The sequence below is a fragment of the Trachinotus anak genome, unplaced genomic scaffold (assembly GCF_046630095.1).
Source record: "Trachinotus anak isolate AG129_WGS33_773 ecotype Australia unplaced genomic scaffold, CSIRO_AGI_Tana_v1 ptg000009l, whole genome shotgun sequence".
Taxonomy (NCBI): Eukaryota; Metazoa; Chordata; class Actinopteri; order Carangiformes; family Carangidae; genus Trachinotus; species Trachinotus anak.
In genome coordinates this window covers 1,213,518-1,230,939 of record NW_027273860.1, presented here as the reverse complement: position 1 = coordinate 1,230,939, position 17,422 = coordinate 1,213,518, and the positions used below count along the sequence as shown (strand labels likewise).

At 46.6% G+C, this 17,422-nt stretch overlaps 2 protein-coding genes across 2 annotated transcripts in view; one reads left to right on the top strand and one right to left on the bottom strand.

The window, feature by feature from the left end:
- lyrm4 (LYR motif containing 4) overlaps positions 1-12,765 on the top strand; it is a 32,725-nt gene extending 19,960 nt beyond the window's left edge. The window contains exon 3 of the mRNA XM_071484361.1: positions 11,539-12,765. Within this exon, the coding sequence (XP_071340462.1) occupies positions 11,539-11,586 (48 nt within the window). The 3' untranslated portion in view covers positions 11,587-12,765. The remainder of the gene's footprint in view (positions 1-11,538) is intronic.
- Positions 12,766-15,766: 3,001 nt separating this feature from the next.
- ppp1r3g (protein phosphatase 1 regulatory subunit 3G) lies at positions 15,767-17,211 on the bottom strand. The gene has a single exon (XM_071484356.1). The coding sequence runs from the start codon at positions 17,104-17,106 to the stop codon at positions 16,339-16,341; it is 768 nt and encodes a 255-aa protein (XP_071340457.1). The 5' UTR covers positions 17,107-17,211; the 3' UTR covers positions 15,767-16,338.
- Between the last annotated feature and the right edge of the window lie 211 nt (positions 17,212-17,422).

Genomic DNA, 17,422 nt, shown 5'->3' with positions numbered 1-17,422 from the left:
GATGCAACGATGGTTCTCCATCCTCCACCACACACACACACACACACACACACACACACACACACACACACTGCATGATGAAATTCATTGACTGGAGAAGGCAATGTGATGCAAGCACAAAAGTTGGAGGCTCGAGAGGAAGAGGAGGAGGAAGGCAACAAATGAGAGGAGATGAGGTAGCTGTGGAGGTGGAAGGAAAATGAAACACATTAGGTGTGTGCGATATTTGTCGTTTACGATAATATTGAAATTGTTGTTTTAACGATGAGGCAGCTGCATTATTGAGTATTTCTCTCACTTTGCAATTACCAATGTAAAATATCAGGACACGTATTGATTATGTCGTGGCTTTGTGAGTTGTACCAGTGCTCATGCATATTCAGGCTCCAGAGCAGAGGCGGAAGTTAACAAGCTGCTGCTGAACTATGAAGAAACACAGCCAGACCAACTCGCTGAAATGCCACCAGCTTCACAGTCCGCTCCTTTAGATCTTGTAGCCAGATGTGGGTCGTCCTCACTTGGGTGGAGAAGGTTTGGCTTCAAGACGTCGCTCAAACCAGCCCAGTCTGCAGACCTTGTGGGAAAACGGTTGCAGTGAAAGACGGCGCCACAACAAACTTATTTCACCATCTCCGGACTAACCACCAGACTCACTACGAAGACTATGAAAAGCTTCAGGAGTCCGGTAAATCCACGGTAGCAGCAAACGCCAGCAGCAAACTTTGGTGGAGTCATTTACACAGTTATTGTTTTTACACAGTTATTGTCAGTTTTGAATAAATTCAACAAGACCTGCTCTTCTTCAAGCGTTGTTGTTGATCTATTGTTGTGTGCTGTTTCTAAACTACCATTAGTAAGCAACAGTAAAGATTCTATTCACAAAGTAAGACTTAAAACTTTTTGTAATTATTAAAATTGATAAATAAAATATCATTATCGGGAAAATGGCAAAAAATATCATGATATACATTTTTGTTGATATCGAACCCCCCTAACCCACATTAATATTTTCAGATTTGTTGCCCCTGTGGATAAAGTTCCTGTCAGACAACTAGAACCACTTGGTTAAGGTTGTGTTGTAGTCATAGCTAACGGCAGCAGATGGGATGTTAGCAGGACACGGTCAGGCCATCCTCAGGGGACCATGAGTGTGTGTACATTTCATGACAGGTTGCTGAAAGGTTTCAGTCTGGACCAAAGTGGTGGACCAACCAACGCGGTCCATCCCCGCAGCTGTAGCACGGCAAACAACCATTTGATTATGTTATGTATTTGAACCTGGCTCGGTGCGACCCTCTGCTTCCATCGGCAGTCATTATTCAGTATCATCGTTAGAAACGAGCAGTGAATGATTCCTGTGTGAAGTGATAAGAAGGAGGGAAGTGTTAGCGTAGCGCAGCCACATGTGGATCAGTGTCTCTCTGTCTTCCATTAGTCTGAAGTGGATGGTCGTTTCATAACCTCTGACTGAAGGACTCCCACTCATCTCATTTTGGTTCATGAATTAAAGGCCTTAAAAATAAAAAATATTACAATATGATATCAAAAAGGCAAGAACACTTTGGGTATAAGATTTCTCTAAAATACAAAGAAAGGAGGAGGAAAGGAGGTGCAGGTGAGGCTGCAGGAGGTGGAGGAGGTGGAGGAGGAGTCGGGCTCACAGGCTCAGGCCGGTGAAGAGCTCAGTAGTCCTGCTCAGATCCTGTTTTTGACACGGCTCACACCTCACCTGTTCTTATGTGACAGTGTGAGAACTGCTGGTTCAGCTCGTCTGCACACACAGATGTTTGTCTAATAACAGGCAGAGAGTTCGTGGTTGTAAGAATTAGCCAGCAAGCTCAGACCGCCTGTTATCATTAGCATGAATGTGCTAACTTTGCTTCATGAGCTCAGCTCCATTTGACATTTCAACATTTCTGTGTTAGACGCAGAAATCAAAACAGTTTCAGAAAAGAGGTTTTGTGTGAACGTGGTCAGACCGACAGTTTCTGTCCTCAGTCCTGCCCCAGATCTGAGGAGCAGAGAGAAAAACCGGGATTTAAAGGGGGAAAGGAGACGTGTGGAGGAGAAAACAGAACAATGGAAGCGTAACGGCTCTCGCAATTCACAACCAGCTCTCCTCCATCTTTCCTCCTCCTTCCTCCCTCTCCTCTTCCTCCCCCTTTCATCTTCTTTGCCTCCTCTCTCTGTCTCTCAGCGCGACAGACTGAAACGGGAGATCACAGCAGAGTCTGGCTGCTAGTGAGGAAACTCCACACACACACACACACACACACACACACACACACACACACACACACACTCTGTTGGATTTCTCTGATATGTGAGCACAGTTTGCCTTCATCTCTTCTCACTCCCTAATTAGTGTGTGCTCAGAGAGAAAAAAATTAAGGTTAAGAAACGGCAGCTTTTCAAAGAAACTCCTCATTACTGTTATACTGTGTGTGTGTGTGTGTGTGTGTGTGTGTGTGTGTGTGTGTGTGTGTGTGTTTTCTGTGCACTTCCATGTGGGAGTGACCGTGACTTCATGGCTTAATCACATTTAATTACTCTTTAACTGCACTGTGATTGGTCGATGCCAGGTCTTGAGCAGTGACAGCTAATTGGCTGCAAGCATGTCAAGTGGGCGGGGCTTCCTGAGTCATTGTAGCCAATTAAGAAGACCAGAGACAGGCAACCAAGCTGGGCGGGACTTAAGTAAAGGAGATTGCCAAGGTCACACACACACAGACTCACAGTAACAGTAAGACGGATGTGTAAATGAAGACGTCCCGTACACACACACACACACACACACACACACACACACACACACACACACACACACACACACACACACACACACACACACACACACACAAAGAGAGAGCAGAGGGAGGTTCTTATTGCAGCACTGGGGGCTTCAAAGGTCTTCCAGCAGCAAAACAGCTGTAGTGTCGGTTTCAGATTGAAGTGGACCCTCATGTCAGGGCTCATCTTGTCTCAGGCTGGTGGTTTTCAGACAGGATCAGTTCTCAGTGATGGGAAACTCTGATTTAAAAGTCCAAGCAGTAGGAAGTCATTTGGACAACTGCATCAACAAATTCCTGCTTGTCTTGTTTCAATCCGACTGTGGCGTAAACAGGACGTTTTAACCTCTGACCACCCACAGCACTACATCACAGACTGCTGCTGCTGAACATGTCAGCTGATTGGACTCTCATCTTTTATGTCCTGAGGACTTTTTGAGCAATGCACAGTTGTGTCTCTCAGTTGTGGAGGGATTATTCAGATTCTTCCAGAAGTCCTGCTTTCGTGATTGAGCTGAAGTAAACAAGGTGTTATTGGCAAAATGTAATGAAAGCATCAAAAGTCAAAGTGCTCATAATCCAGAGGAGTGGCCCATTAAACTCTATTATATTAATGGATTTTAAATTCTGATGCGTGAATGTAGCATTTTACTGTTGTACAGTCAGAGTGGAGCTGATTTTAAAGGTCCACCCAGTCTAAAGGTAGATGTCCATGTGTTTGTGATTATAAAGCAGGTCTAGGTTCTATATTAATACTGTGAAAGTATCAAAGCCTCAGTCCACAGAGAAATGCACACAGCCTGTATTCAGAAACTGAGCCTTAAAACCAGCCCTCAGGACTTCTGGAACTTTGTGATGTCACAACAAAGCAGTCAGCCATGCCCCAAGCCCCGCCCACCTGGATTTTGGTGGAGTGTTTACCTGAAATCTGCTATATTTATTTATTTATTTATTTATTTATTTATTTTGGATCACTCAGAAACAGTCAGCCAATCAGAAGAGAGGCTCGGGCTTAAAAAAATAAATGATATTTTATTCCACCTTGATAAAAGAAGTTTTTCCATTTTTTGTTTAAATTACTGTTGTGATGGTGTCACGAGAGAGTTTATTCTCACCATATCAGACTGTAATGTATAAGCATGGAGAGTTTTTTAATTCAGCCACGGATCTGAACTCAAACTGACTAAACTGAGAGACCAGGGAACAGACGAGTGGAGACTGAGAGAGGGAAAGATCAATATTCTCTGCTGTTCTCATATCATTGTTACAGACTGATACACCACTTTGGCAGCAGCGACTTTTGACAGCGATGCCAATAAAGATTCTTGAAGCTGAGCTGAAACAATCAGGAGAGAGAGAGACAGAGAGACTAAGGGAGGATAAAGAGAGAAACAGGGAAAGAGAAGAGAGAATTCAAAGATTTTTGAATGAGGTCTGGATTGTGTTATCAGCTTATGAAGTGAACTTAATTTCAGCAGAATCGATCAGTGGCTGCTGTTGTTCTTCTAGTCCTACCTTTGTGAAAGCATGAAAAACAGAGGAGGATGACAGTAGATACCCAGAGGAGGGAAAAGAAAGACGCAGAGAAAGTGTTGTAAACGGCCCATAGTGCTCCTGAATATGCATGAATAATTAATGAGGAGCTGAAGCCAGAGGAGACTCTGGCACTTTGGAAAACACACAGGACGTTTCACAGGGACGTTCAAATGCTCCACCAGCACGGCTCTGCTCTGCACCGTGCAACACACACACACACAGCAGGCAAGCAGAGGACAAATTAAGGCAGGCAGGGAGGGACAAATGAGGGAAATGTGGGGGGTTAGGGGGAAGACTGAGAATGGAGAGATGTAATTGGCCAGATTAGCATGAGACAAAGCAGCGGGATGTGAGAGACGCAGAGACGTCGTCCTTCAAAACTCTCCAGCACCCTGCTGAAGTGTCCTCGAGCAAGACGCTGAGTCCCTCTGACCCTCAGTGACGTAGTACAGCAGATAAAAGGTGTTCTGCGTATAAAGACATTAATAAGAGACGTGGAAACATGAGACGTTCACACACTACTTTATGTGTCTAACACTAAAGACATGAGACTCAGCTTTGGAGACTCGTCCTAGTCCTGTACTAACCAGCATCAAAGACGACGAGCTGGTGGCCAGGGACAAATTCCTTGGTGTTGTGCTTGACAACAGTTAATGTCTCTTCTGAGACGATGTCTCTCTCTTATAGAAGTTTTATGGCATCAGTTCCAGTGTTCTGCGTCCAGCTTCCAGACCTTTAGAACAGGCAGGAGGTCTGAAAGGCTCCTTCCCTTAAGAGACAAGTTTTCCTGTAGATCGCTTATTTTCACAGACTGTTCACTGCACATTTGCACTTTGACCTTATTGAATGAACTCACTCTGCCACACTGTCTGTCAGTGTCCATAAGTGTTGGAGCTATGTGTGTCGGGGAAAATAAAGATACTCTAAACTTGGTACCTAACTGTTTTCTCCGTTACGTTGTGGTGGCGACATCATTCCTAAGCTGACCCAAGATCTGTGAGAGTGTAATAATGTCTGTGCTGGAGTCACTATAAGTGAATGTTGTGCTGCAACGTTCAATGGAAAACAAACACGTTGTCCACAAACATTTTGCTAACACATTCAGTCTTTGTAATTTGTGGTTTTTCAGTTACATAAGTCAAGAACTTTTCCTCATGAAACCATGAGAAAATGTGATCTGGTCACATTTACACTTCTGTCAGAACCTTTGTAGTAAATTAGTTGGAAATAAGGAAAGAGAGCAACTTGGTTCAGTGTTTTGCTCAAGGACACTTGGACATGTGGACGAGACGAGCCAACCTTGTGGTGAGGGGACGACCCACTTTATCGTACAGGCAGCGACGGCGTGCTTTCATCTTAATGTGTCACGGCCCCAGACTGGAAGACGGAGGTTTTAAAAGAGACGAGATGAGCAGAGTGAACTGAAAATATTTTTTAGATTTGTCTTCAGGCGGCTGATAAACCACCTGAAAGAGCTGAGGGAGGGAAATGAAGGGAGATGAAAGGTGTGTAGTTTTTATTTCTTCACTTTCACCTTGATGCACAACGCTCTGGTTCCCCCCCCCTGGTTTCACCCCCCCCTCTGTGTGCAAACAGAGACGTGAGCAGGGACAGTGGGGGCTCACCCCTGCACCGATGATGCTGCTGAAGTTTACATCATCGTTTCACACACAACTGAACTCTCAAGTCTTTTTTCTCACTTCTCATCTTCTCACTTTTATTTCTGGCCGTGCGGTTTCCACAGAAACACTTACCTGGTGTGTGTGTGTGTGTGTGTGTGTGTGTGTGTGTGTGTGTGTGTGTGTGTGTGTGTGTGTAGCAGGTTAAGTGGTTTTATTTCTTCATCTCGTCTGACATTTGAAAAACATGGAGCGTGAACCAAACATTGTCACAGCTCTGTATGTCTCTCTCTCTCTCTCTGTCTCTCTCTCTCTGTCTCTCTCTCTCTCTCTCTCTGTCTCTCTTTCTCTCTCTCTCTCTCTCGTCTCTGTCTCTCTCTCTCTCTCTCTCTCTCTCCGTCTCTCGCTCTCTCTCTCTCTCCGTCTCTCTCTCTCTCTCTCTCTCTCTCTCTCTCTCTCTCTCTCTCTCTCTCTCTCTCTCTCTCTCTCTCTGTGTCAGGATGTAAGTGCTGTGTACCTGTTGACTTGTAGGACGTCCCAGGTGAAATGAAGGACTGTCCCACACCTCAGCACCAGGTCCAGTGTTAGAGCTCGTTCTCGGTGACGAATCAAAGACGAGAGCATATAAACACAGAAACTCGGAGCCTGTGTATGTAGTTTTTCACCTCACTGAGTCTCTCTCGCTGTGAGAATGTGTACTCAGGATCGAACGATGTGAATGATGAGGTGACGTGAACAGTCTCACCACACAAATGGCCTGTGCGTGGTTTCTGTGTGTACGCATCATTAATGCATCAGGCCCCAAGTGTCTGTTAGCGCGGTAGCTAATTTCATGCACAGAGCAGAATTTGAAGCTCTGTGATTGGATGTTTTTTTTGTTTGTTTTTTTTACCTTTGTTTTGTTTCTTCCTATCAAAGAACCAGATTCCCTCTCACCCACATGTCAACCTGACGTGGCTGCAACACGTCACGTGTCCAACTCGGACGCTGCTCCTGCTAATAGATTGGTTCTGTGAGCAGATATAAGACCGTGGGGTCGAACAGTCATTAAAGGAAAGAACATCTAAGAAACGTGTTTTACTTGTGGTTCTGTCCAACTGTCAGTCACGTCACTGTTCATGAGGGAGTGAACTGGACCAATACCTGCACAGATGAGTGAATAATTATTCCAGAGAATTTGAATGATGACAGTCTGCCAACATGAGGAGGTGAATGAAGTGGGGTAAACCCATTCTTCAGCGTGTCCTCCCTCCCCCTGCGGCCTGACTTTCAGGACTAGATATTTAGCCGTGGAGTCGGTCGTCAGACAGTTGAATGTGTTTGTGCCGCCTGCTGCTCTGCTCTCATCTCCTGACAAATGGAAAGTCTGTAATGGCGTGGAGCGCTCCTTATGCTCAGTTTATTATCTACCTGAGCACCTCTCATCCTCCTTCTTCCCTGGCTCTCCATCTCCATCCTCCTCTCTCTCTCTCTCCTACGCTCAAAGGCCCAGATGAATTTCAGTTTGACAGCACTCTGACGTCCGAGCCCCTCCGTCTTTTCATCTTTCTCTCCCCTCTCTTCCCTCTCTCACAGGACAAAACCTCATTTTCTTTGTCTGAGCTGCTCTGCTGGCCACCTCCAGGTTTCCCTCCGTCGCTTCGTCTCTTTCCTCCCACTTTCAACAGCTCTTTAGCTTCGATTTTTACTGTCTCCTGCTGTTCAGCACAGCATTTCTTTTCCAGCTACACACTATTGTGCAGGGTTTTCTCTAACATAAGCAGCTACTTCCACTATTTTAGCCTCAACCCTCAGAGTAAGAATGTGGTACAACAACCAAATTACTTGTGCTTATGTTAATGCAAATACTACCAGTCTGGTTATATGTTCAATTTCCAACCATTGTCTTTAAAGCTCCATCCAGTCTGAAGGTAGATGTCCATGTGTGTGTGATTATAAAGCAGGTCTAGGTTCTATATTAATACTGTGAAAGTATCAAAGCCTCAGTCCACAGAGAAATGCACATAGCCTGTATTCAGAAACTGAGCCTTAAAACCAGCCGACAGGACTTCTGGAACTTTGTGACGTCACAACAAAGCAGTCACTGCCCTCAGCCCCGCCCCAAGCCCCGCCCACCTGGATCCACCATCCAACCTTGCAGGATTTGGTTTCTCCGAAATCTGCTATATTTTTATTGGATCACTCAGAAACAGTCAGCCAATCAGAGGAGAGGATCAGAGCCTCTCTTGTTTTATGTTGTTGTTTTCAGAACGTATTAATGAGGACGTAGCCTGAGTCAACACGGCTCTGTAGCCTCTAAAAGGACCATGAAGCTGAATCTGATGTCATGACCATCAGGTTTTATTACAGGACTGTGTGAATCCTGATTTCCAGGCTGCACAGAGGTGAACGTGCCCCTGGTCGCTCCTGTAGATCTGGATGTAGTAGAACTTACACATTGTGTGATTTTTACTCTTTTTTTCCTCCTCTGGTTTGACCCTGACTCCTGCCTGGAGCTGGATCAATAAATCAGCTCCCTTGTTGGTCAGGTCCACAGTCCACATGTGCTTGTTAGGGTTCGGTGGAGCAAGGTGTCATGTGACTCCTCCACCTCGGTTTGCAGAGGCTTTTACATGCATGAAGCTGCATGAAGTGGACCTGATGAAGTGACAGCTGGCTGCAGGGCCTTTGCTTCATAGCCGTAGTTGTGTTTGAGGCTGTAATGATAATGGTGCACCACAGACACTCGGGGAAACCCTGCAGGTTTAGAGGCCGTGGTGAACAGCTCCAATACTTCAGAGCTGACACGCGGAGGATCTCGGTTCAGTGTGTCATCAGTTGGACTGAGTGCAGCAGTCTTAAGTTAATCTCACACCTCCTGCCTGGTGGGAGTAAGACTGAAGGTCAGTCAGTCACGACTCAGCTGGGAGAGAAGAGAGAGTGTGTCTGTGGTTGTGTGTGAGGGTGTGATGCTGGGTGGATGGATGTGAAGGAGGCTAAGTTTAGATTTCCATTATGACACTGATCACTGTCTGTATGTAGGAGACAGCTCTCACAGTGTATCTGCATGTGTTTGTCCTGAGTCCGGACTGAACTGCGTTGGCTCCGGATAAAATCAAGTCCCAGCAGAAGATCAGTCTCATGTCTGTGCCCAACACAGAGCTGGAGTCAGGACGAGGTTAGCCTAGCTTAGCATAAAGTAAAGACTCAAAGATGAAGTCAGTTTTTATTTGTAAAGCATCAGATCACAGCAGGTGGTCTGCACCAAAATTAACTTTATATCCAGTTTTCAGTCACATTTTTAAGATGCACTTTTTGTTAAACCAGAGGAGGAAACGGTCGCAGCAGCTCAGCCCTCAGACGTCCTGTGTGGAACTGTGTTGGAGAATCCCTGGTTTTTAAAGTGAAACTGTTTGATTCAGAGTTTTTACTGGTTCTGATCAGCTGATCTGTTTGTTGTGGAGAGGAGGAGACTCTGTGGAGGATTCAGCTCCAGGTAACTCATTAAAACAAAGAAATACAAAGAACAATAAAATGAAAATAAATAAATGAAAATAAAGTAATCAGCCAGTGGCAGGTGAACAAAACTGAACCGTACTTTTAACAAAGTCTAAAACCTGTGAAAGTGTAAAATTCAAATAAAGACAAAGTGATTGATAAACAGAAGAAACAGGAGGTAGAGAAAACAAACAGCCACATTACTATCCCAGCATGCTTTGCCCTCATTAGGTGCTGACCTGCTGTTCCTGTCATAATTAGGTTACGTTTTTAACTGGACAATCAAAATGAAATATTACTGAGTTTTAAATGGTTTCTATTTGGAGCTCCTCTTCTTCTGTTAATAATTGATGGTCTCAGTTATGAAAGTAAAACCGCTGCAGTGATGGAAGGAGCCTGGGCTCCAGGACGAGCAGCAGAGTCAGAGTCCTGTGTTCAGAAGTGACGACTGGCTCCTTTATATTTATTATATGTGGTTATTATTTATTATTTTGTGTGGTTTGTTTGTTAAATGTTCATCTGAACCGTCACCAGGAACTAAAGCTGTCAGGTCAGTGCAGTGATGAGATGTAGAGTAGAAGGACCCGACAGGTACTCGAGTAAATGTACTCAGTTACTTTCCACCACTGCTGAGAGAGAGAGAGAGAGAGAGAGAGAGAGGTACACTATGAGAGAGAGAGAGAGAGTGAGCGAGATAGACTATAAGAGAGAGCGAGCGGGGTTGACTATGAGAGAGAGAGAGAGAGAGAGAGAGAGAGAGAGGTAGACTATAAGAGAGAGGGAGTGAGGTAGAGCAAGGTAGACTATAAGAGAGAGAGAGAGGCCATCCCTTTGTTAGGAGCCACAGCCGCAACAATTTACATGAGGGCCGAGCCTCCTCACAGCTGATTGGCACAGAGCAGCCCGTCTCCCTCCAACGCCATACTCCAGCCAATCACGACATCACACACATGGGGGTGGGGGTGGGGGTGGTGGGGACACTCACAGAGAGGGTCTTCTCTGATGGAGGGGGCAGAGAGCTGATGTGTAGTGTGGTGGGGGAGTTATTAGTGAGCAGACTGCGCCCCCCGGTGGTGCTGCAGTGATACGACCACACATGAAACACAACTTCACACAAACTCAGCACCAACACAACAACACTGCAACACAATGACGTCTGTAACATTGATCGACAGCGTCACGTCTCAGTCCCGAGGACACACAACACAAACACATCCAGGAGACAAGGAGACACACACACAGAGGCAGAGACACAAGGAGGGGGCTGGACTCCTGGAGGACCGAGGTCCAGAACATCTGGGAGGAGGGGGAGAGGTCCAGAGAGAGTCTGAGTGAAGGGGGGGGGGGGGCAGAGACGGGTAGAGACAGCCAGAGGGAGGGGTTTCCAGAGGGAGGGGGTACAACAGGAAAAGACCCTGCAGCCAGCTGATCAAAAACAGATCACAAACAAACTGATCAACGATGTCACTGTAATCAATCGTCAATCAATCAAACTCTTCAAGCTGTGAGTATATTTGGACGTTGTTGAGTAACGAAGCTGTGACATCACTGAGACGACACGAGAACTGTGTGTTCAGAGACACAGCAGCTCCATGTTCAGAACATCTGTGTGTGTGTGTGTGTGGGTCATATTTGGTCATGTTCTCTAGATCAGTCTGTCATGTTTCTGTACAGAACAAAGAGAAAATCAATTGTGGACTGTGGCCCACACACACACACACACACACACACACACAGTTTGTACATACAGTACAGCTACATCACACTCGACCATAATTGGCTCTTGTATTTGACAACAGAGCTGACTAATATTGACATAACACAGTGACGAGGCTCTCTGGACACACACACACACACACACACACACACACACACCTCTGTCCTCTAGTGCCACCCTCAGGACAGACTTTACACTTGAGCACCACTAGGGGGCAGAAGAAGCCACTGCCGGACCATGATGGAGTCTCCATCAGGAACATGTGATAGAGACGCTCGGGTCACATGACCTTCTGCGCTGAGAAACCTTAAACCTGAGTCTGTGTTGTGGAGGGAAACTGTGACTCCACGCAGCTTTCTACATCCAGAGACTCAGTTTATTTATCTGCTCGTCTCTGCAGGTCTCGATAGGAAAGATGTACGAGACCCAAAAGATCGTGGTGGAATAACAGGAGGAGGAGGAGGAGGAAGAGGAAGAGGAGGAGGAGGAGGAAGACTGTCCCAGCAAACAACAGGGAGGCACCATCAGACTGACATCACCACCGACCGCCAACCTCCTTCCTGTCTGCTTTAATCTGACATGTCTGTCACTGGGTGGAGGTGTGAAATGCATTGTGGGAGATGTAGGACTAAAGGGGTGAAGCTGTGAAGTACCTGAAGTTTGTTTGGTGTTTAGACTTTGATGTTTTCAGGGCTGCACTGATCAGATTATTGATCAGTTTCCACTGTCATTTAATTCATTGCTTCTGAAAAATGAGAACCCAAAGATGTAGTTTAAGATCCTCACAGGAGCTGAAAGCTGTGGAGTTTGTTAGTTTCACTTCAAATTTCATCATTTATCTGAGCTGTTGATGTTTTTTGACCAAAAACTTATTTTATTTGTCTGATTTGTCTGTTTGATTTTTGTGATTTAAGAAGAAGAACTCATCAAGCGATTGATAAGAAAAGAGGAGAGCTTCTCCGTTTGCATCATTTAGTTTCTTCTTGTCTTGAGTCCATCTGATCAGGATCCTCTGTCTCCTGTAAACCACCTGTTTGTAGCAGGGACATGGTTTGGCTGCTCACTGGTTCCCACAGCTCCCAGTGCAGAGACTCACTCTGCTCACCTGTGCAGACTCTTTCTGTATTAGACCACGACCAGGATCTGGCTCTGACCCGAGAGTCTGAACAGAACCTTTAAAGGCCTGATCACAGTGGTTCAGTAACACAACCTCATTGTGTGGATCCAGTCCAGAGTCCAGGTGGTGCTGTGGTCCAGTTCACCTGCGCACACAGATCCAGGTTTCTCTCAGTCCAGCTCGTCGTTTAACAACCTGCCTTAGTTTTACATGAATTTCATCAACTCGCTGCTGCAAACGTTTCATAATGAGAGAAACCAACAGTCTGTTTTCACAGTGTGAACGACACAGGAGTGTAAATAAGAGGAAATGATCAGACTGTGGAGACGAGTCAACAGCCAATCAGCTGATCGATCAGTGCATCCCTGACTTTCTCTTTTCTAGTATTATTTTTGTATTAAAGCGCACAATTAGTCCATCGTACGTGACGTCGTGTTGTTGTAATAACCTGAGAGGTGAGGACGAGGAGAAGATGACACAAACACAAATAAAGTGGGTTTACTCCTCAGGGCTTCTGTCAAATGAGTCTTTTCTTCTCCTACAGCAGAGTTCAGACATCACACTCACAACCTGAGGAGACGAACACGTGACAGAACCATCGTCCTCGCTGTCATGTCAGCTCCTGTCAGAGTATCATCGGGATCATCAGTCTCACAGGACAAATGTAGATCATATTCATGAGTTCTGTATCTGTTTGAGAGAGAGAGACAGAGAGAGAGAGAGACATGCAAAGCTGTGACAATGTTTGGTTCACACTCCATGAGAGAGAGAGAGAAAAAAACCCGGTTATCGTCCACATGATGTTTTATATAATAAAGACACATGATGAGTGAAATAATCAGTCGACACCATGACTGAGTGTTTCCACCTTGAACCAATCACAGTCTCATAAAAGCAGATTCAGACAGTCAGGGATTCATACGTCATAGAACCTCAGGAACCAATCCTGTCAACTTGTGGGGACGGGGGGCGGGGCTAAACACACCTGAAACTTTGTCAGTACAGAGAGCCAGAGTTAGCATTAGCACAACCACTAACACTGTGTCAGCCACTGCCAGTTACAAGCTAACAAACAACATGAACAAATAAAAGATGCTAACTATGCTAACGGTTCTGATCCATCTGCTAGTCTCTGATTCTGGTCTCAGACTCCTCATCTGAGTCTGGGTCTGACTGAGGCTCCAACATGAGGCTGAGTCTCTGATGTTTCCTCCTCTAACATCTTCATCCTCTCTGCTCTTTCACCTGGACACCTGGAGCCAGCAGGTGGTGGGCGGGGCCAAGGCCTGATCCAGGTTTCTCAATGGGGGAGTCAGAGTAGAGGAGCTTCAGAGCAGTTTTTATGAAAACATGTGAAACTAAATATGAATCATAGCCGAGGGTTTTAGTTTAGAACACATTAGGTGGAAGTTTAAAGTGATTGGCTGTAGGCCAGCATGTCAGGCTGTGATGGATGGAGATGAGATGGTGGAGCTTGGAGATGGTGGGAAACACTGGAGACAACACAAGGAGATCAACTGTGACTGAACTCAGACAAGATCAACGTGAACAAGTCGACCTGAGTGATGACCATAAACCAGACTGGAGCAGATCCACCAGACCCAGACCCAGATGACTGTGGTGTGTCGAGGCCTGAGCTGCAGCACTTCTGTTGGGTTTGTTTGGTTTTTTTGAGTGTGTGTGTGTGTGTGTGCTGACCATGCAGCACACACACACAAACAGCGTGACTGGATGTAGCAGAAGAGGGAGGCTCAGAGGTGCGGTGGGGGGGGTGAAGGTGAAGCAGGTGACTGACCCACAAGGTACAACCGGCTGCTATAAATAGACCCTCTGTTGGTTTAAGGATGAGCACAGTGGCCCACTTCCACACAAAGACACACAAACACAAGTGTAAAAGATCACATTGCTCAATCAATGGTTGCCATTTCATCAGACTAACACACACACACACACAGACAGACACACACAGTTTGTTTCACTGAGTTTCTGCAGAGTCATGCACGTGTTCTCTTCAAGTCCTGCAACCACAAAGAGGACTTCAGCCTGGATTCTGAACCAGGACTCGAAATTATCTGCAGGTTCTGGACTGAAATGAAACTTGGCTTCAAACCAAACAGTGAAATTATCCTGTGAATCCGGAGAAGCTGAAATAAAGGTTCATTCATTCTCTCAGAGACGTCACGAGGCTCAGTTTTCTCTCTTCACGGACACAAACTCAACTGGATGAATCATCAGAACAAAACATGAACAAGAAATTTTTATTCTGCCGATCGTTTTCAGGATCACTGCCTTAATCCATTGGTCTTTGAAATGAAAATGTTTCCTGAAGCTCTGTGTGATGTTTTCTGTTTATTATCCAGGAAGTTAAAGAAAAACAGCAAATTCTCACATTGAAGAATTATTTTAAATCATTAATCAATTATTAGAATAGTTAATAAGTCAATTACTTCTCTGGTGACTAAGCAATTAATCGACCAATCATTTCAGCCTTTAACAATAATAATAATAAAATTTGTATAGCATAAATCAATAAAGACAGAAGTAAGAAACTGATTTTACAATCTGCAGCTTCACTTTAAATTCTGACTCATTTTTAATGAATTAGAAACAACAGCTGCTTTGAATTCACTTCTCTGAACTCCGGCTTCTCCACCACCTGCGGCTAAGGCTCATGGGTATTGTTGTATTTAGAGGCATCAGCCAAACTGATAGAACCTGGTTTCCTAAGCTGCTTGATTTTACAGTTGAATCTGGTGGCAGTGGTTTGCTCGCAGTGCTTTGTTGAGGAGGTTGTGTTTAATTTTCTCATCGTTACAGAATAATTGTGCGACGATCTTCAGACGACGAGCTGTGAGTCTCTTCATGTGGTGATCGTGTGTCTTTCTGTGGAGGTTGCAGGTCTCCCCAGCCTCCACGGACGGTGAATATTCCTGCATCCCTCTGAGGCTCAGTGTTGACAAATCAAACAGAAGTGGTCAGGTGTGTAAACAGGACCACGTCTGAACTTTGGCCCCGGTGTAACGAGGATGGACGGATACAGACAGACAGACAGACAGATCGCCTTAGAGCCAATAAAACTAAAGCAGAACTGCAGTACTGGACAGTTTTTTTCCACTGTACTATTGTAAATATTGTATAGTACTGCAGTATAGTGTGTATGGTATGTGTAGCTGTAAGCACGACCCCCACCCCGCCCACCCAGGTCCCTTTTCATATTGTGTTCATAAACAAAAAAAAGTCTTTACTCAAGGGCCACTTTCTCTCTTCATCCAGTCCGGAGGTTTCAATCACGTCTAAAAGTTTTCCTCAGTGAAACAGACATCATCTGTCAGTGAGCGCGACCTTTGACCCCAGAGACCATCTCTGACGTCTAATCATGTGACCACATCTGAGCAGAGTCCACGGATGAAGACTGTGAGTTGCAGTTGAAAGCTGCAGGAAAAGGTAGTAAGTGGAGCGTTATAAAGCACCTGCGGTTGTTTTTAGTCGAAATACAAAATTCAAGACCTGATTCGTTTGTGAGAAAAATTTATTGTTTTTCATTCTCCCGCCCTGCAGCACACCTGGGTGACGAAAGACGCTCAGTCAGCAGCAAAGTGCCAGCAGGGTACAGGCTGACATGTCTAATGCTTAGGAGATGTATCACTAACACAGGTGAGGCCAGCTTTTACCTGAAGGCCTACTGCTCACCTGGTGCAGCCTGGCTCTCAGGAAACATGACACAACCTCTCAGACACCAGAGACATGACTGCACCAAGCTTCAAACCCAAGGCTTTTATTTTGTAACAAATCCACATCCTGTCAGCAGATGGAGCAGCAGTGAGACAGACATGTTGTTACTGTAACCTGTCCATGAAACACCCAGCAGCATAGACTCAAAATGTCCCACACACCTGTGCGCTTTGTGATGACACTTAGTGAAGGCGCGAAAGGGTCAGAGGTCAAAGGAAAAGGAGATGTAGCCAACATCTGTCACCTGACACCAAACTGTGACATACAGTCCCCGGTGTGAAGAGTCACCACAGAAAGACACAAGCAGGTATTTATTCACCAGGTGCAGCAGCTGCACATCAGAGCGCGCCCTCAGGTGGCTGTGCAGGGGCACCTGAGGCTGTAGTTCTGCCCCCCGTTGTTGTCCCAGAACTCCCCCTCCTCACTCTTCAAGTACACGGCGAAGTGCACGGCCGAGCCGGGGTCCACGAAGGGCGGCGTGAACACGGTGAAGCCGAACCGCTCCCCCGCTGAGTCCCGCTCATCCGCGGCCACGCTCAGCGCCGGCGCGTCCACGTAGGACAGCCAGTCGTTGAAGGTGTACCTCACCCCGACCTCTTTGTCGGCGCAGCGGGTTAAGACCCGGATCTGCCCCCGCACGTCGAACCGTGTGACGGTGACCCTCTCCAGGCAGACGCGGAGCTGCCGGACTCTGCGCTCCGCGTCCCGCAGCTCCGCGTCCCGCAGCTCCGCGTCCCGCAGCTCCGTGCAGGCGGACAGAGGCTCCGGGTCCGGGCTGGACTGGAAGCTCTGGCACAGGTCGGTCAGTAGGTCCTGCTGCCGCGGCGGGAAGCTCTTGTACCGGGACAGAACTTTGCTCGGGACCTGCGGCTCCTCCAGCGAGCTGAAGTGCTTCACACTGGCCAGGTTCAGGCCCATGGAGTCGGCGAACTTCACCCGCTTCCTCCCGTCGCTCCCGGGGACGCCGTCCAGAAGCGCCGCCGGGTAGGCGGGCAGGGACTGGGCTCTCCTCCGGTCTCTCATGAACCTCTCCAGGCGGGACGCGTCCGCCTCGGCGTCCAGATCTCCGTCCTCGTCTCCGTCCTCCGCCTCCGGGCCGTTCTCCGTGGACCGGGACATTTCTGCCCGGCAGCCAGGCGGCCTGCGGGGCTGTGTGTCAGGAGCACTAGGCGGGAGTCCCGGTGCGGGGCCGCTTGTATAGCACCCCCCCCCCCCCCCCCCCGCAGGACGACGTGCCGGGGGCCACACAGCGTGAGCAGCGTCCACACACGGAAACACGTCAACCTTCACCTGTTTGCGTGCAGCGGGGCAGAGAGGGTTTAAATAGGCTTCATCTTCATCATCTTCATCATCATCATCTTCATCATCATCATCATCATCATCATCTTCATCATCATCTTCATCATCATCATCTTCATCATCTTCATCATCATCA